The sequence below is a fragment of the Sus scrofa genome, chromosome 6 (assembly GCF_054392235.1).
Source record: "Sus scrofa isolate SSC_HxYL_T2T_F1_AM1 chromosome 6, Sscrofa_HxYL_maternal_Yorkshire_Landrace_v2.0, whole genome shotgun sequence".
Classification (NCBI taxonomy): Eukaryota; Metazoa; Chordata; class Mammalia; order Artiodactyla; family Suidae; genus Sus; species Sus scrofa.
The window spans coordinates 65,029,840-65,049,562 of record NC_139388.1 but is presented as its reverse complement, the minus strand read 5'-3'; the positions used below and the strand labels follow the sequence as shown (position 1 = coordinate 65,049,562).

Sequence of the window (19,723 nt, the reverse complement as noted above, 5' to 3'; positions counted from 1 at the left end):
GCTCTGCTGGCCACACGAACGCAGTATCTTCAGGGGTGTCCTCCATCAACCCTAGTGTCATCTCAGTTTTATATGAAGGGGTGACTGCCACCTTTTCAGGGGACGTCTCTCCCTCTCTCTGCCTTTTGAGTCCCAGAGGTGTTCCTGGGCCTGACTGGTTGATGTCTCAGCTAGGATGGAGGCTGATGAGTTCTGCCCATGGTGGCAGCTGTCCAGACTAAGGACAGCTCTCAGAGAGAGTGTGTGAAGGCCTGGTGGTGGAACAAGCCGTCAGCCTCGCCTTCCACAAGACTCTGTAAGGACCAGGGCTTAAACAACGCTAAGAAGAGTTCCTGTCATGGCTCAGCAGAAACGACTCTGACTAATATCCATGAGGAGGCAGGTTCAATCCCTGGCCTGGCTCAGTGGGTTAAGGATCTAGCATTGCCATGAGCTGTGGTGTAGGTCACAGATACAGCAAGGATCCTGTGCCGCTGTGGCTGTGGTGGAGGCTGGCAGCTGTAGCTCTAATTCTACCTCTAGCCTGGGAACCTCCATGTGCCAGGGGTGTGGCCCTAAAAAAGCAAAAATGGAGTTTCTGCTGCACAGTGGGATGGGTGGCATGTCTGCAGCACTAGGACACAGGTTCACGCCTCAGCCCATCACCCTGGGTCAAGGCTCTGTCATTGCTGCAGCTGCAGCGTAGGTCACACCTGTGGCTCAGATTTGATCCCTGGCCCAGGAACTGCATGTGCAGTGGGGTGGCCAAAAACCAAAACCAAAACCAAAAAGCAATAATGCCTATTAAACTTTTACTGATTGTAGCCAGTGCAGATAGGCTCTCACTCAGTATTCCAGGAGGATGAAATATTTTTGGTTTTAAAATACTATCACTTTAACTCTAGGCAACAAACATCTCTGGACACATGTTGGGTCCTAAGAGTCCAGAGGCCAATAAAATAAGAGTTTCAGCCCATGTCCACGGTCAAGCTAGAAGTGCCCATAGGAAGGCATTTTGCATGGTCAGAATCCTCCCGAGAAAGGGAGCCAATAGAATGTATATAGTGGAGTTCCTGTGGTGGTTCAGCTGGGTGAGAACCCAACAGAGTGTCCGAGAGGATGTGGGTTTGATCCCTGGCCTGGCTCAGTGGGTTAAGCATCCGGTGTTGCTGCAAGCTGCAGTGTAGGTCGCTGATGCAGCTCAGATCTGGTGTTGCTCTGGCTGTGGTGGAGGCTGGCAGCTACAGTTCTGATTTGACTTTCTAGCCCTGTAAGTTCCATATGCTGCAGGTACAGCTCTAAAAAAAAAAAAAATTATATGTACAGCATAGTGTAGTCTATTAGGTTTGCAATAGCACTATGTCCAAAGAAAGTACATATCTTGATTTTAAAAATACTTTAGTGCTGAAAAAAATTGCTGAGCCTTCAGTGAGGCATAATCCTTTTGCAATAGTAAGATCAAAGGTTACTGATCACAGGGAGTTCCCCGGTTGGCACAGTGGGTTAAGGATCTAGTGCTGCCACTGCTGTGGCACAGGTTTGATCCCCGGCTGGGAACTTCTGCATGCTGTGGGCATGGCCAAAAAAAAAGATGACTGATCACAGATCACCATAACAAATATAGTAACAACAATGAAAAAGTTTGAAATATGGTTAGAATTACCAAAATGTGACACAGAGACACAAAGGGAGCACATGCTCTTGGGAAAACGGGTGCCGACAGACTGGCTCAGTGCAGGGTTGCCATGGACCTGGCATTTGTGAAAAATGCAGTATGTGCCAGCACAAGAAAGCTAGGGGTGTCTGTACTGAGTGCAGGGAGCAGAAAAGAATTCACTGAGGGGGAGCATCAGAGCCAGGCTCACCAGGCCGTGCGGTGGGGGCTGGTCTTCTCAGATAAAGCGACGTCACCATACTCAAAGGAACAGTCACACGTTGCGGCATTCCTGGAGGTTTGTTTGGGTTTTTTTTTTTCCTTCTTTTTTTTCTTTTTAGGGCTGCACCCGTGGCATATGGAAATTCCTAGTCCAGGGGTTGAGTCAGAGCTGCAGCTGCCAGCCTGCAACACCGCCACAGCAATGCCAGATCCTTAACCCACTAAGCGAGGCCAGGAATTGAACACGCATCCTCACGGATACTATGTCAGGTCCTTAACATACTGAGCCACAGTGGGATCTCCTGGAAATGAGTGAGAAGGGAAGGGCTGGGAGATACTCATCAAGGACAGGGATCCAATTGGCGCCTAGGGCCACGTTCAGGGCTTGAATCCTCTTCTGTAGCTGGGGTGGTGGGGGGACCCCAGGCTGCTGAGTCAGGCACAGACATGATGGCCTTGGCATCGTCTTGGTGGCAGGATGGGCCGTGGAGAGGAGGCAGGTGAATGAGCAGGAGAGCCAGCCCATCTCTAGGCACCTGCAGACCCTCTGTCTTGGGAAGAATGGCCTGACTTCTTCACAGTCACCCCACCACACAGCACCAGGGTCGCAGTCCCAAACCCTCTCGTGCTCAACATCTGCAGGCCAGAAAGTAAAAGGTGATGCTGTTTCTGAACGAGGGTTCAAAACTAGGTCAGCTGGAGCAAGGTACGCACTCATGACTCACCTCACCTGGCTCGGCCACGATGGGGGGCCATCCTGGCCATCGGGCCCCTGCACAGCTGGACCTGCAGCTCTTCCCTTGGCAGCCAGCTGTGGCAGGGGCAGTTCCTCCCTCTCCTCTCCTGCCTCCTTCCTCTTCTGCTTTTTAAATGGTGGTGAACTATCCCTAACAGTAAATTTCCCAGTCTAGCCATTTTTAGGTGTAAAAATTCAGTGGCAGTCATTGCATTCACATACCGCGTGACCAAGTGGGGTTTATCCCAGGAATGAAAGGTTGTCATAACATCTGAAAATCCAGCAACAGCATTCACTGCATTGAAATAAAAAAAAAAGAGAAAGATGGAGTTCTTGTTGTGGCTCAGAGGTTAACGAATCTGACTAGGAACCATGAGGTTGCAGGTTCGATCACGTGAGCAGCCCTAGAAAATGCAAAAAAGACAAAAAAAATGCAACATCCACTCCTGATTTTAAAAAAACCCAGGAATTCCCTTGTGGCACAGAGGGTTAAGGATCCAGCATTGTCACTGTAGCAGCTTGAGTCACTGCTGTGGCTTGGGTTTGATCCCTGGCCCAGAAACTTCTGCATACTGTGAGTGTGGCCAAAAAACCCCACAAAAAAACAAAACAAAAACAATAAAAGCAAAATTAAAACCAAAATCTCTGGAGTTCTCATTAAGGCTCAGAGGGTTAAGGACCTGACGTAATCTCCATGGGGATGTGGGTTCGATCCCTGGCCTTGCTCAGTGGGTTAAGGATCTGGCGTGGCTGTGGCTGTGGTGTAGGCCAGCAGCTGTAGGTCTGACTTGACCTCTAGTCTGGGAACCTCCATATGCCGCAGGTGCGGGTGTAGAAAGGAGAACAACAACAAAAATCCTCTCAGCAAACTAGGAAAGAAAGGAACCTCCTCAACCTAATAAAAAAACATTTTCAAAACAAGCTAATATGGATTCTTTCCCCCTAAAATCAGGAACAGAGCAAAGATATCTGGTCTCACTTCCTCTACTTAATTCTCTATCAGAGGCTCCAGCCAGTGCAGTAAGGCCAGGAAAAATAAATAAATTACATTAGGCGGAAAGACCAAGTAAAACTGTCTTTATTTGAAGAAGACATGACTGGAGTTCCTGTCTCTCTCAGCAGAAACAAATCTGACTAGGAACCATGAGGATGCAGGTTCGATCCCTGGCCTCACTCAGTGGCTTAAGGATCCAGTGTTGCTGTGAGCTGTGGTGCAGGTCACAGAGGCAGCTTGGATCTGGCGTTGCTGTGGCTGTTGCGTAGGCTGGCAGCTGCAGCTCCGATTCCACCCCTTGCCTGGGAACCTCCATATGCCTCAGGTGTGGCCCTAAAAAGACAGAAAAAAAAGGGGGGGGGCAAAAAATAAATGACTGTCCTTTGTAGAACAACATATGGAATATGCCAAAAATCCCCTAGAAAAATTGAATCCTTTCTTTTCTTCCTTTCTCTCACTCTCTTTTTTCCTCCCTCCCTCCCTCTCCTGCTGCAATGGAAGTTCCCTGGCTAGGGGGTGAATCCGACCTGCAGCCACTGGCTTGCACCATGGCCACGGCAACTCAGTACCCAAGCTGCATCCGTGACCTATGCTGCATCTTGCAGCAATGCCAGATCCTTAACCCACCAAGTGAGGCCAGGGATGGAACCTGTGTCCTCATGGATACGACTTGGGTCCTTCACCTGCTGAGCCACACCAGGAACTCCCCTTTCCTTCTTTCCTCTGTTTTTTTTTTTTTTTTTTTTTTTTTTTTTTTTTTTTTTTTGTCTTTTCTTGAGCTGCTCTTGCGGCACATGGAGATTCCCAGGCTAGGGGTCTAATCAGAGCTGTAACTGCCAAGCCTACGCCAGAGCCACAGCAAGGCAGGATCCGAGACTCGTCTGCGATCTACGCCACAGCTCATGGCAACGCCAGATCGTTAACCCACTGAGCAAGGGCAGGGATCGAACCCGCAACCTCAAGGTTCCTAGTCTGATGCGTTAACCACTGTGCCACAACGGGAACTCCTCTCCCTCCTTTTTTGTATAATTGATTCACAATGTTGCGTTAGTTTCAGGTGTACAGCACAGGAATTTAGGTATACACATATAAAAACTTATTCTTTTTCAAATTCTTTTCTATTACAGGTTATCACAAGATATTGAATACAGTTCCCTGTGCTATACAGTAGGTCTTTGTTGGTTATCTATTTTATATCTAGTAGTGTATTTATGTCAACCCAAACTCCTAATTCATCCCTCCCCCTCCTTCCCTTTGGTAACCATAAATATGGTTTCTATGTCTGTATGTTTCTGTTTTGTAAATAAGTTCATTTGTATCCTATTTTTTTTTGACTGCACCTGCAGCATATGGAAGTTCCTGTTTCAGAGATGGAATCTGAGCCCCAGCTGTAGCCACACGAGATCTTTAACCCACTGCATCACAGTGGGGACTCCCTTTGTATAATTATCTAAGATTCCACATATAAGTGATATCATATGGTATTTGTCTTTCTCTGGCTGACTTCACTTAGTTTGATAATCTCCTCCATCCACGTTGCTGCAAATGCCATTAGTTATTTTTTTTTTTTTTTGTCTTTTTTGCCATTTCTTGGGCTGCTCCCACGGCATATGGAGGTTCCTAGGGGTCGAATCAGAGCTGTAGCCACAGGCCTACGCCAGAGCCACAGCAACGCAGGATCCAAGCCTCGTCTGCAACCTACACAACAGCTCACGGAAACGCCGGATCCTTAACCCACTGAGCAAGGCCAGGGATCGAACCGCAACCTCATGGTTCCTAGTCTGATTCATTAACCACTGAGCCACAACAGGAACTCCCTCTTTTTTTTTTTTGGCTGAATGTAACACAGGGGTGAGGGGAGCAGTTTTTTTGTTTGTTTGTTTGTCTTTTTGCCTTTTCTAGGTCTGCTCCCTCGGCATGTGGAGGTTCCCAGGCTAAGGGTCGAATTGGAGCTATAGCTGCTGGCCTACGCCACAGCCACAGCAATGTGGGATCTGAGCCACGTCTGCAACCTACACCACAGCTCACGGCAACGCCAGATCCTTAACCCATTGAGCGAGGACAGGGATCAAACCCACAACTTCATGGTTCCTAGTTGGATTCGTTAACCACTGAGCCACGACGGGAACTCCCCGAGAGCAGTCTTTAGTGGACTAATCTACAACCCTCTCCCGGTTCTATGTGGATTCTTAGATGGCATTCTATATATACCACATCTTCTTTATCCCTCATCTGTCAATGGACATTTAGGTTGCCTCCATGTCTTGGCTATTGTAAATAGTGCTACTGTGAACATTGGGGTGTGTCTTTTTGAATTAGAGTTTTCTTCTTTCTGGCACAAAGATGTCCCTTACTGTGCTATAGATTTTTAGGACAGGTCTACACCAGTCGTTCTAGAAATTTTAATAACCTCTCCTGATTTAATATATGTCAACACACTTTGCTAAACCACAAGTTTGATCTACTTGGTTTGGATAAGCACCTCCAAATCCATGTTCACAAGCATTTTCTTGCTTAGGATGAGAAATCTTAAGAATGCTCTGAATGAGTCTTGAGTGTCTTTCATATCTTCCTATTATCTTTCCACAATTCAAACTGTGGACATCTTATAGTTTCTGGCTACCAGACAGACAAGCAGTGGGTCGGGCCAGGAGGGGCTGGGTTCCTCCAGATAAAGACCAGTTAAAACACTGCAGTTGAAATCTCTCCAGATCCTGAATCCTGACAGAGGTGCCTATTCCAATAACAATCTCAGTCTTTTTCATGTAATGTTCTCCATATCACATAAGCTATGCAAAATGGGTATAAATTGAATTATCAGTGTAGCTAAGCAAGCCATGGGGACCACTGTCTAAATCTGGATTATAGCAGGAGTTCCCGTTGTGGTATAGCAGAAACAAATCCGACTAGGAACCATGAAGTTGAGGGTTCGATCCCTGGCCTCCCTCAGTGGGTTAAGGATCTGGCGTTGCTGTGAACTGTTGTGTAGGTCACAGATGTGGTTTGGATTGGGTGTTGCTGTGGCTGTGGTGCAGGCTGGCAGCTGTAGCTCTGATTAGACCCCTAGTCTGGCAACCTCTATATGCTGCAGGTGTGGCCCTCAACAGACAAAGGACGAAATAAATAAATAAATACACATAAATCTGAGTTATAGCAATCACAACCCTAAGGCTTCAAACAGTATATGAGATTCTTTCAGCAGAACTGCATAAAACCCTGAGTCCAAGTCAAGGAGTTATTAAGGCTTCCATTCATTTATTTATTCATTTACTGATAAGTATCTAGCAATGACCTACAACATCTAAGCCACCTTTCTAGACTGGAAAAAATTCTTTTCCTCATGGACATCACATTCTGGCACTGAATAGATGCACAATAAACAAATATGTAGCATTATAAATGAGCAAACTAAGGGTTGGGGAGAAAAGTAAAGCAGGGACGGGGGCAAGACACGTGGCCTGAGAGGATTAAATAGAACCCACAATCTATGGGGGAGCTAAACCCAGGGATCTTGGTCTTCACAAGCACCTTGAGTTTTCCGGCCTTTCCCCTTGATTTGAAGGTACTTATTCAACTTGCCTTTGAAAAAGCCTGTTCATTTTTCGAAGCCGAGCCCAGTAACATTTCTCTGAGAACCTTTCTGGATCTCAAAACCATTCAGTAGTGGATTCCTTCCCTTTAAACGTCATTTATTTTCTTGTAAGGCTCGTCTGCCCTGGAGGTGTACGTGCAATTTGAACTCTGTAAAACCCAACTCCCCGCCCTTTGTGCAGAATTTAAATTAGATGACCACTCATTTGGAAGAGTCTTTTAATGAAGGGAAAGTAAGGCAATGTCATGATACTGAAATCAGGAAGCTGGGGGTGTATGTGCTAATGTGACTTTTTTTTTTTTTTTTGTCTTTTGTCTTTTTAGGGCTGGACCTGCGGCATATGGAGGTTCCCAGGCTAGGGGTCTAATCAGAGCTGTAGCCACCAGCCTATGCCAGAGCCACAGCAGCACGGGATCCAATCCGTATCTGGGACCTACACCACAGCTCACGGCAACACCGGATCCTTAACCCACTGATCGAGGTCAGGGATCGAACCCACAAACTCATGGCTCCTAGTCAGATTCATTAACCACTGAGCCATAACAGGAACTCCCTAATTTGACTGTCTTAATGGCACCTGAAGCAATGCCTAAGATGTATCTGAGTAAGAGGAAAGTCTGTGCCAGACCACACAACTCAAGTGTTGGGGCTCACTCATCAAGACCTTGTTTGCTGTCATTGAAGCCTTGTTTACTGTTGAGGCCACGTGGATTTCTTAGAATGTAACCAGCTGTAGGAACTGTTTCCATGGCAAAGATCTTGCTATGGATGAATATAGCTCACTTAGTGGTACAAGGACCTGGAAAAATTGCTTAGTGAATGTGCACAGCCTCCAGCAGTCCAAGCTGGCTCTCTCCCCTGGAGAGAGCCTTGTGAATGGGCCAGAAGACATGGAGAAGATTCTCCTTGGACTCAAGGCAAAAACTTAGAAACCACCAACCCAAGTGACATCTGTTGCTATGTTTGTAGGGTGTGGCGATGTCAAAGGGGAACCTCATTTAAATGTATATATGAATCTCAAAGGCAGTTTAAGATGAAAGTTGTCAAAGGGTTTGGTGTGATTCCCTTTATTTCAGGTTCAAAACCAAGAAAAAAATAGACATCCCATTTAGGTTTACATCCACAGGTGATAAAACAATAGTGAAAAGCTAAAGAACTGGTAACCCGAGGTACTGAGGTATGAGAGAAATAGTGTTTCAAGGACACTCCCTGGATTCTAAAGTGCTGGAATAATCTCCATCTTAGCTTGACTGGTGAGCTTATTATTATTTTTTGCTCTAAACTGGTGCATGCATTTTAAAAAATGCTCTTATATCCGAGTTTAATAGGAATTCAAGAAAAAAAATCCTGTGTGCTCAGTTTAGGAACATCCCCTAACATCTATGAAACCCCTTCCATCCATCTGGTGCTATTCCTTTGTGTCAGTCTCTCTATTCCTGTTCAAAGGCAACAGACACAGTGATGAGATCTTTAAAATATAGCAGCTGTGGGAAGTGTGGAAGAAAATTCAGGAAAGAACACTGGTCAGGTAACTCAAAGCTAAATATGGGACCATATCTGGGGACCATTTTTAGGATGCAAAGCATTAAGTCATAGCTGCTTGTTTTTTCATGATGTGCAATGTCCAAGGCCCTCCCATTTGAGGAGAGTTCCCTGTCGTGTTTGAACTTTGTAGCATATGGTTTCTCTCCCACCAGGACAGAAGCAAAACTCAAGAGAGATCTCTTGGCCTTGTCTTCAGCTGTCAGGATGCCCACACTGGAAACTTGGCTTCAGGGCATTGGGAGTGAGGTGACAGAGACTGAGGGCCAGTTTGTTAGTGATGGCAGCTGTGTGGGACATGTAGGAGCAGAAGACCAGAGCTCTCCATATCGCAGGACAGTGGTTTCTGCTCTCTCTCGCCTTTGTTTTTTTGGCTGTGCCCTCCAGCATGTAGAAGTTAAAAGGCCAGGGATCGAACCCCCATTATTACGCAGTACGTTACTCGAAGCTGATGGGCCGTGTGAAAAAGAGAAAAGAAAAAGGGCATAGGTGTAGTAAAACGTGACAGTAGGCACTGGTCACAAAACTGAAGAGGATGTTCATGGTAGGACTCAAACTGATGATACTACCTTATAAAATGCTTTACCAAGAAGAAGAAAAACAGGTTTATCTCTTCCTTTGTAATCCAATATACATAGATATATATTTTTCTTGTTGTTACCTTTTTTGGTATTTTTATTTGTTTATTTTACTTATTTTGGCCATGCCTGCAGCATGCAGAAGATCCTTGGCCAGGGATCAAAGCTGTATCACAGCAGTGACCTGAGCTGCAGCAATGATGACTTCAGGTCCTTAATCCAATCCACTGAGCCACAAGGGAACTCCTTCATGTTCTGCTCTTAAACACAGTTTGTTTTGCTTCTTCCTGTTTCCAAAAGTGGGTTCACCGCCATCCCTCCCATCCACTCAGTGAGCTCTCAAGACCTTAAGAATGAGCTGCTTTTCTAAGAGAGTCAGAGTCAACCAAGGGTGTTTGTTACCAAGATCTTGACTGATAGTTAAATAATTGGAATTGTAACATTTTCAAGTCCAGTGGGCTGTTGTCAATATTCTCCTGCATGAATTCGCTGATGTCGAGTAAGGTGTGACCTGCACCTGAAGGGTCTCCCACATTTGTGGCAACTGAAGGGCTTTTCCCCAGTATGAATTCTCTTATGCTGGCAGAGTGAGGAGGACGTGTTAAAGGCCTTCCCACACACATGACACCCGAATGGCTTCACACCACTGTGAGTCCTGTCATGCGTAACAAGGGAAGAGTGGCTACTGAAGGTTTTCCCACACACGGGACATGCGTAGGGTCTCTCTCCCGTGTGACTCCTCTGGTGAACAACGAAATGGGATCTACAGGTAAAGGCTCTCCCACACTCCTTACACATGTAGGGCTTCTCACCAGTATGGATTCTCCGGTGCTGAATGAGCTGCACGAGGCGGCAGAAGGCCTTCTCGCACTCCTCACACTGATAGGGTTTCTCTCCTGTGTGAGTTCTGTGATGCTCGATCAGGGAGGAGAGACGGATGAAGGACTTGGTACACCTGCTGCATCCATAGGGCTTGTCCGCGGAATGAATCTTCTGGTGCCTGATAAGCTGAGCACTCTGGGTGAACGCTCTGCCGCAGGCCTTGCATTTGAAGGGCTTCTCTCCTCTGTGGATTCGCTGGTGATCAGCAAGGGTTGAGGGGCGGCTGAAGGCCTTCCCACACTCGCTGCACCCATGGACCTTCACTCCAGTGTGGATGCTCTGATGCTGATGGAGGTTGGTCATCTGGCTGAAGGCCCGTCGGCACTGTCCACATTTGTAGGGCTTCTCACCCGTGTGGACGCGCTGGTGCTGGGTGAGGTGGGCCTTCTGGTTGAAGGCTTTGCTACACTCACCACACTGATAGGGTCTCTCTCCTGTGTGGATCCTCTGATGCTGGACCAGAGTTGAGCGGCGACTGAAGGATTTCCCACACTCAAGGCACTGGCAGCATTTCTCCTCCTTGAGGGTTTTGGGCTGAATGACAGTCCTGGCATGGGAAACTTTTTTATATTTTTTAAACACACTACTTGCTTTTTCCGTCACTATTTCATGTTGGTATGTTTCTTCTTTTATGCTCTTACTTAAAGACGATTCCTTGCTCTCTTGTATTGACTGGCTTCCTGAAAATGAATACATAAGTACATAATATAAATGTGTATATTCCCACTGTTGAGAATCTATCCTTAAAAAAAGGCTCTAGTACTTAAGGATATATGTATGAGGACTCTACTGACAAAAAAAGCTAGGAACAAATAAATATCCATTTATTATTATTTTTAAACTTGAAATGCATTTTATTTTTTTAACTTTAAAATTTTAAAGAGTGAAGTGTGGTTGATTAATAAATATTCACTTAAAGTATCTAAGTTCATCTCTCATAAATGGGATTAGTGCCCTCATAAAAGGGACTCCTCCCACTGCATGAGGGCACAGTGAGATGATGGTCACCTGTGAACCAAGAAGGGGGCCCTCACCAGACACCGAATCTGCCAGTGCCTTGATCTTGCACTTCCCAGACCCCAAAACTATGAGATGTAAAAGTCTGTTGCTTAAGCCACCTGGTCTGAGGTGTTTCTGTTATAGCAGCTTGAACAGACTAAGGCAGACATCCACAGCTCATGTAGCCCAAATTGCCCACACCAGCTAGGTACTGCCCAAACTGCCAGCTCTCAGGTGGGGTGGACTTGGGCAATCTTCCATGAGGTACAAGAGGTGTGCTCAGAACTGGGCTTGCACAGGTCTAGGCAGTACAGGTAAACTGCACACACACATGGCCAGACCTCATGCCATCCACTGCTGACGTGCTGGTCCCTGGCCACACCAGTGGGTATGCAGTAGTCATCCTGTCTGAAATTCTCCAATCTTGGCTCCCGTTTTGCCAAGGGTGTCTAAGAAGGTCTCTTAATTTTTCTTCTTAAACCATATATTCCTTGATGGGGGCTATTTCCTTAGAAAACTCCCATTCTTGGCCAGAATTAAAGATTGAATATGTTTGTCAATGGAATAGCTCTCAGAAATACTTATTCAGGGAGTTCCTGTCGTGGCTCAGTGATTAACACACCCGACTAGAATCCATGAGGATGAGGATTTTATCCCTGGCCTTGCTCAGTGATCCTTGGTCAAGGATCCAGCATTGCTGTGAGCTGTGGTGTAGGTTGTAGACGAGGCTCGGATCCCACGTTGCTGTGGCGTAGGCCAGTAGCTGTAGCTCTGACTGGACTCCTAGCCTGGGAACCTCTATATGCCATGGGTGCGGCCCTAAAAGCAAAAAAAAAAAAAATTCAGTTAATTGTAGGACAGAATGAGAACTTTTTGGATAGGTAAAGAAAATGAGTGTTGTAGCACATTTTTGAGAAAATAGCCTCATGAAATGAAGAAAATGTGAGCTGGTGAGAATCAATCCAGAGAGGAAAGGTTGAAAGCTGATCATAAACTTTTGGAGGCTGGAGGTAATTATTTAAAAAGATGGGAGAGGGAGTTCCCATTGTGGTGCAGTGGTTAACAAATCCGACTAGGAACCATGAGGTTGCAGGTTTGACTCCTGGCCTTGCTCAGTGGGCTAAAGATCTGGTGTTGCCGTGAGCTGTGGTGTAGGTCACAGATGTGGCTCGGATCCCGTGTTGCTGTGGCTCTGGAGTAGGCTGGTGGCTACAGGTCCGATTCAACCCCTAGCCTGGGAACCTCCATATGCCGTGGGAGCGGCCTTAGAAAAGGGAAAAAGACAAAAAAATAAATAAAGTAAAATAAAATAAAAAGATGGGAGAATAGGGTGACCAATGAGGATGAAAGTTGGATCCACTGCGGAGCTCAGAGGGAGGCCCTCTGAAGGGAGAGATCCAAACACCTCGAACCCATGGTCAGAGTTCCCAGCATGGTGCAGTGGAAACGAATCCAACCAGGAACCATGAGGTTGCAGGTTCAATCCCTGGTCTCGCTCAGTGGGTTAAGGATCCAGTGTTGCTGTGAGCCATGGTACAGGTGGCAGATGAGGCTCAGATCTGGTGTGGCTGTGGCTGTGGTGTAGGCCAGCAGCTGTAGAGATTGAATCTGAGCCAAAGCTGTGACCTACACAACAGCTGTGGCAACACCATGACCTTAACCCACTGTGCCGGGCTGGGGATGAACCTGAGACACAGCAGCAACCCAAGCCGCTGCCGCTGGATTCTTTACCCACTGCGCCACACTGGGATCTCCAGGGAGCAGATGGCCTTTTGCATGTACAGCTTTCCTTCTACTTGGTTCCCAAGTCATGTGCCTGTGAAGAGTTTGTCTCCTCGGCCTTCACCCCCCAGGGCTGTGTGTGTTGCTCCAACAGGAAAGCTACATCAAGCTCAGATACGGAATTGCCTGCTTAAAGAGCAAGACATGGCAATTATCCATATCATCATCACTCCAGAGTTCAGCTAACTCCCACAGGAACCAGGATAAAAGTCCTTTTAAGAATGACCAGGAGTTCCCGTTGTGGCGCAGCGGAAATGAATCCGACTAGTAACCATGAGGTGGTGGGTTCAATCCCCAGCCTTGCTCAGTGGGTTAAGGGTCTGGCATTGCTGTGAGCTATGGTGTAGGTCACAGACAAGGCTTGGATCCTGTGTTGCTGTGGCTGTGCTGTAGGTCGGCAGCTATAGGTCCGATTGGACCCCTATCCTGGGAACCTCCGTGGTTTGGGTTTGCCGTGGGTTTGCCCCTAAAAATTAAATAAAAAAGAATGGCCAGGCAGGAACTCCCCTGTAGTTCCTCTGGGTTAAAGATCTGGTGTCACTGCAGTGGCTCAGGTCAGTGCTGTGGTGAGGATTTGATCCCTGGCCCAGGAACTTCAGCATGCCACAGGTGAGGCCAAAACAAAGGCCAAAGTTTAAAGGTTTTTGAAGGATGGGAAAGAGGAAGTTGTCCACTTCTAATGAGCTTTTCATGGGATGTGGAACAAAAAAATAAAGCAAAAGGCCACAGTAGCTCCCTCAGAGATTTCCAACAGAAGGCAACAGCAGAAAACAGCGGCTGAATTCAGGGCTGCACTTACCCACCCAGACCAGGTTCTGGTAAGTCTCCGACATCACGGCAGTGTACAGTTCTCTCTGACTGGGGACCAGGAATGCCCACTCTTCTTGGGAGAAGCTGATGGCCACATCTTGGAATGTCACTGATTGCTGAAATGGCAAACACTTTCTTACTCACAAGGCCCTAGGGAGAAGGGCAAAGTCCTGGCTAAAAAAAAGCACATACTGCATGGGTGTTATGGTGGGTACCAAAGGATCCAGAGGGTTTTTTGGTTTTTGTTTTGCCAAATAAACATAAATATGTATAGACAGTGAAAACCAACTCTTCGGATAAGAAGTAGCCTATCTTCTCATTCAAATTGTTAAAACTGGTTGTGGGCCCTGTTTGAGGAAAGGATCCCAGGAACTTTTTCTGGAAATAAGGATTTGTGCGTGTGTGCATGTGTGTGTGTGCGCGCGCGCGCGCTTTTGGGGCCACACCTGCGGCATATGGAAGTTTCCACGCTAGGGGTCAAATTGGAGCTGCAGCTGCCAGCCTACATCAGAGCCACAGCAATGCCAGATCCAAGTCACATCTGCAACCTATACTGCAAAGGTGCAGCAACGCCTGATCCTTAACCCAGTGATCAAGGCCAGGGATCGAACCTGCATCCTCATGGATACGAGTTGGGTTCTTAGCCTGCTGAGCCACAATGGGAACTCCTCTCACTCCTTCTTATTTATTTATTTATTTATTTATTTGCATTTTAGGGCCACACCCACAGCATATGGAGGTTCCCAGGATAGGGGTCCAATCGGAGCTGTAGCCACCGGCCTATGCCACAGCCACAGCAACACCAGATCCGAGCCACGACTGCAACCTACACCACAGCTCATGGCAGCATCGGATCCTTAACCCACTAAGCAAGGCAAGGGATTGAACCCACAACCTTGTGGCTACTAGTTGGATTTGTTTCCACTGAGCCACAGTGGGAACTCCCCTTACTTCTTAAATTTATCCTTAGATGTGGGATTAAAGCTGGGGGCACTTGATCATCTGGTATTCATGAGGCTCTCCATTTTACCAGATGACTTTATCCTTTTGGGTCTCATTGCAGGAAAGGAAGAAGGAAGGAAGGAAGGAAGGGAGGGAGGGAGGGAGGGAGGAAGGAAGGAAACCATAACTCACCCGTGCGGTGCCATCTAGAGGTCCAGTGGTCATGCTCCCCTTCATGGGGTCTTTCTCTTGAGGAATGACGTCCTGTGAATACAGAGCTGAGGAAAAGGAAGGAACTATCCAAAAAAAAAAAAAAAAAAAAAAAGCCTTAAATCTGTTGTCATTCCCTCTTATCTACTACTCCCCCCCCACCAGTAAAACATCAAAACAGAGTGCACTGCAGTGCCCAAACCCAACTCCTTTTTATGAGCACGACTGGTTCCTGCAGTTGTGAGAGTGCCTACTGTGATGTCTGCACACCTGTTCCACAAAATCTTCATTGACAATAATGACAATCATCACAGAAATGACTGTTCTGAGTGCTTTACATGTGTTACCTTCACGCTCCGACAGGGCTGAAGCAGCCATTCCTTTTTGTCTGGAAAAGGGCAGAATCCAGAGAAGTCAGAGCTGGGGAAGGAAAGAGGACAGATAAGAGAGACCAGGCCTACTTTTTCAGCTCCTGGCATCACTAGTGTAGAAATTCCTCCTTCCACAAAAATTCAAATAATGCTTTAAAGACTTATCAGCATAGGTAATAAGCACGAGAAGAGGTGCTTGATGTCACTTTCATCAGTGAAATGGGATTTAATAGGACAAGGAGAACAAATGAAAACAGAAGAATCCAGCAAAGTAGCAAGATGAAGAATTAATCTATACTAGTAATAATTACTGCTATACAAATAAATATCCGATGTAAATGGAAACAATAAAGAAAGGACATAATGGCAGGGGAAAAAACCATTCCCAGGGACAACAAAGAAGATACCATACTTAGAAATAAATTTAACAGAAAATGTACATGGAGTTCCCACTGAGGCTCAGCAGTGAGGAACCCAACCAATACCCATGAGGATGCAGATTCAATTCCTGGCCCTGCTCGGCGGGTTAAGGATCTGGTGTTGCCATGAGCTGAGGTATAGGTCTCAGATGCAGCTCAGATCTGGCATTGCTGTGGCTGTGGTACAGGCCAGCAGCTGCAGCTCCAATCTGACCCCCAGCCTGGGAACTTCCATACGCCACGGGTGCAGCCCTACAAAGGAAAATAAATAAATAAATAAAACACACAGAAGTCAACTTGAGGATGCTCCCGGTGGCTAAACCAGGGACAACCTGGACAAAATAAATAGTTATAACATTAGCTTATAACCCACAGAATAAACTGATTAGCCATGAGCCCATTCTGATATAAAGAACTGAGTAAATTCATTAAGTGGAGAAGAGATAGCTTTTCTTTACAGCACACCAATTAATAGATGTATAAGGAGTAAGAGAAAAGGAAATTCAGTATTAGGTAAGCCTAACAAAAATCACTGTTGCAGGTGAGAAGGCATGATGAATTTAATGGGTGAAAATAAGTTGAGAAAAAGGATACTTGCAGTCTCAGACTACCTCAGGAGACTTACTAGTTACAAAGACTAAAAACAATAACTTTACAGGGAGTTCCTGCTGTAGCTCAGCAGTGATGAACCCCACTAGCATCCATGAGGGTGGGGCCTTGCTCAGTGAGTTAAGGATCCCATGTTGCCATGAGCTGTGGTATAGGCTGCAGACCTGGCTTGGATCTCGCATTGCTGTGGCTGTGGTATAGGCCAGCGGCTACAGCTCCGACTGGACTCCTAGCCTGGGAACCTCCATGTGCCACATGCGTGGCCCTAAAAAGACAAAACAAACAAAAAAGTTTCAAGATCTTCAAAGAAAAAGAATAAAACATCATACATTGGAGGAAACTAAGAAGACATGACAAGTAAATGCAATGTGGTTTGAATCCTGGAACAAAAAAAGTACAGGAGGGGAGTTCCCGTCGTGGCGCAGTGGTTAACGAATCCAACTAGGAACCATGAGGTTGCAGGTTCGATCCCTGCCCTTGCTCAGTGGGTTAACGATCCGGTGTTGCCGTGGGCTGTGGTGTAGGTCGCAGAAGCGGCTTGGATCCCAAGTTGCTGTGGCTCTGGTGTAGGCTGACAGCTACAGCTCCCATTAGACCCCTAGCCTGGGAACCTCCCATATGCCGCGGGAGCGGCCCAAGAAATGGCAAAAAGACAAAAAAAAAAAAAAAAAAAAAAAAAAGTACAGGGGTTGAAGAGTTCGTTAAATTAGAAAAAAGCCAATAGGTGAGTAAGTGATATCTTATTTTTTTTCTTTTTAGGGCCATACTCGCAGCATATGGAAGTTCCCAGGCTAGGGGTCAAATAGGAACTGCATCTGCCGGCCTATGACACAGCCACAACAATGCCAGATCCAAGCTGCATCTGCAACCCAAGCTGCAGCTGGTGGCAATGTCAGATCCTTAAACCACTGAGCGCGGCCAGGGATCAAACCCAAATCCTCACGGATTTTAGTCAGGTTCTTAACCCACTGAGCCACAATGGGAATTCAATCTTTCACCATTTTTTATTTTCATTTATTTATTTATTTTTATTATTATTATTATTTTTACTTTTTAGGGCTGCACTTGTGGCATATGTAGGTTCCCAGGCTAGGGGTCGAATCGGAACTGTAGCTGCTGGCCTTTGCCACAGTCACAGCAATGCCAGGTCTGAGCCGCATCTGCGACCTACACCTCAGCTCACAGCAATGCCGGATCCTTAATCCACTGAGTGAGGCCAGGGACTGAACATGTGTCTTCATGGATGCTAGTCAGATTCATTTCTGCTGAGCCATGACAGGAACTCCTCACCATTTTTTAAAAGCCTGAAGATACGGCAAAAAATAAAGTCGCAATCATCATCACCATCCATGTAACCCACTGATTACCCTACTGGGAAGCGGCGTATTCAGTTTTGCTATTGCCATTTGTTAAAAGTACTTTAGTCTGAATCTGCTACTCTCTTATTTCTACTTGGTTCTATTTCTAGAGCTCATAGGAAAAAAAGCTGCAATTAAATTCCTTTTACCCAGAGACACACTTTCACACTATTCTGCAATTATCTCTTCTCCAGGCAAACATACACAGGTTTTCCGATCTCTTCTCATGAGACGTAGTTTCCAGATACTCCACCATCCTGGGTTCCCCTCAAGGTATGTCCTTTGGTTCATCAAAATCCTTCATAAAACACTGCTGTCAATTTGATTTGCTAAACAAAATTTTCTGAAGGTATAATGAATGGTCAAGAGGAAGAACACTGGACACTTGAGGGGTGAATGGAAATGGGCCTATGTAACCAGAGTCCCCCCAGGAAAGCAAGAACTGCTGGAGAGTTTCTGGGTTGGGAAAAAGAATCCTCAGGTGGATCAAGGAATATATTGAGGAGAGAGAAGGCCTGCATGGTAGGCACTTTTCTCAAGGTCACTGGTTCTCTGCAGTACATTTGAACCAAGGTTATTACCCAACTCAACTGTAGTCCAATTGCCCAATGCAGAGCAAAACCAATCTATTGATACAGAGTTGTGGTGAAGGAAAGAAAGTACATTATTTATTTCAGGGCACCAAGCAAGAAGAATGGGAAGCTAATGCTCAAAAGACCCAAGCTCCCCAGTGACTTTCTGGCAGGAGTGTAAAGGCAACATTAGGGTAAAGGTGGGGGTGAACGATTTCAGCTTGTGGACATTCTTCTGATTGGCCGGTGGTGAGGTACCAGGTGTTATGTGGGGCGTCAACATCAACTTTCTGGTTCTTCTTGTCAGCATGTAGTCACCATCCTTTGCCAAGGTGGGGGTCTTAGTTTCTGCAGAACAACTCAAAGGTATGGGTCAGGTTTTTATGCGTGTCTCTTTTTTTTTTTTTTTTTTTTGTCTTTTTGCCTTTTCTAGGGCCGCTCCCGCGGCATATGGAGGTTCCCAGGCTAGGGGGTCCAATTGGAGCTGTAGCCACCAGCCTACACCAGAGCCATAGCAACTTGGGATCCAAGCCGCGTCTGCGACCTACACCACAGCTCACGGCAACGCTGGATCCTTAACCCACTGAGCAAGGCCAGGGATCGAACCACAACCTCATGGTTCCTGGTCGGATTCGTTAACCACTGAGCCACGATGGGAACTCCTATGCGTGTCTTTTGAGGAGGAACTAAGACTCACGGATTTTATCAGTGAACTACTGTCTAAACTATTACTCCTCTTCTTGCTTGACTGCTTGTCATTTGTTTCTGCATGCCCTCACTTCTGTAATTAGTAACTACTTGTACCTGCTCCTTCGGACTCTGGGAAGGCCTAAGAGACTAGAGCCTTTTTTTTCTACAAACAATAAACTGGGAACACAGCGTGAAGGCCCCGCAGGCAGGGTCAACGTGGGCCAAGGTCTCAGCACCAGGCAAACGAACCTGTTCTAGTAATACCATTTTATATATGAACGAAGTGAAGTTCCGAAAAATTAAATGATTAGCAAAAAGTCACACAGCCTTTTCAGGGCTCAGAAGAGTTGTCAGGCAACACCCAGAGATGCGAAGCAAATCCCATAGCCATACGGACAAACGACTATTCAGAACAGGCCGCCAGACACACGGATTCTGGCAGCCCGGGCACACAGGTCTCCAGCGACCACTCCCAGCTGGCACTCTCGGAAGGCCCCCTCCCCCTCCACCGACCGGGAAGTCTTACCAGGTAACCCCAAACGCTTCCGTCTCTCCAGAAATCGGCGGCGACGTACTCTATGCGCCTGCGCAGCCCGCCCTCTTCGGCTCCAGTGGACGCGAAGCCACGCCCCCCAGGGACGGAGTGCGCATGCGTGTCTGTCACTCGCGACGCCTTCCGCCCCCCAGAGACGTATCGCGCTGAGGCCGCGCCTCCACGGACACCAGTACGCAAGCGCGTCCTATTCTCCAAGACCCTCCCCTCCGGAGACCCAAGGCGGGGG

The 19,723-nt window shown here is 46.7% G+C and overlaps 1 protein-coding gene and 1 long non-coding RNA gene across 3 annotated transcripts in view; one reads left to right on the top strand and one right to left on the bottom strand.

The window, feature by feature from the left end:
- The window catches only part of ZNF471 (zinc finger protein 471), a 42,834-nt gene extending 23,316 nt beyond the window's left edge, over positions 1 to 19,518 (bottom strand). The window contains exons 1-5 of one of the 2 annotated variants that reach the window (XM_084962201.1): positions 19,468 to 19,518; positions 15,270 to 15,342; positions 14,905 to 15,008; positions 13,760 to 13,886; positions 9,809 to 10,859 (exon numbers count right to left, since the gene is read on the bottom strand). In XM_084962201.1, coding sequence (XP_084818327.1) covers positions 9,809 to 10,859; positions 13,760 to 13,886; positions 14,905 to 15,008; positions 15,270 to 15,300 — 1,313 coding nt within the window. In that variant the 5' untranslated portion in view covers positions 15,301 to 15,342; positions 19,468 to 19,518. Of the gene's footprint in view, positions 1 to 8,228; positions 10,860 to 13,759; positions 13,887 to 14,904; positions 15,009 to 15,269; positions 15,934 to 19,119 lie in introns of those variants that run through there. The other variant, XM_084962200.1, reaches the window with a different exon arrangement.
- Positions 4,324 to 11,020, top strand: LOC146402496 (uncharacterized). Its single transcript, XR_014806786.1, has 2 exons — positions 4,324 to 5,487; positions 6,545 to 11,020. It is a non-coding gene; the product is annotated as an uncharacterized LOC146402496 (long non-coding RNA).
- Positions 19,519 to 19,723: the final 205 nt, after the last annotated feature.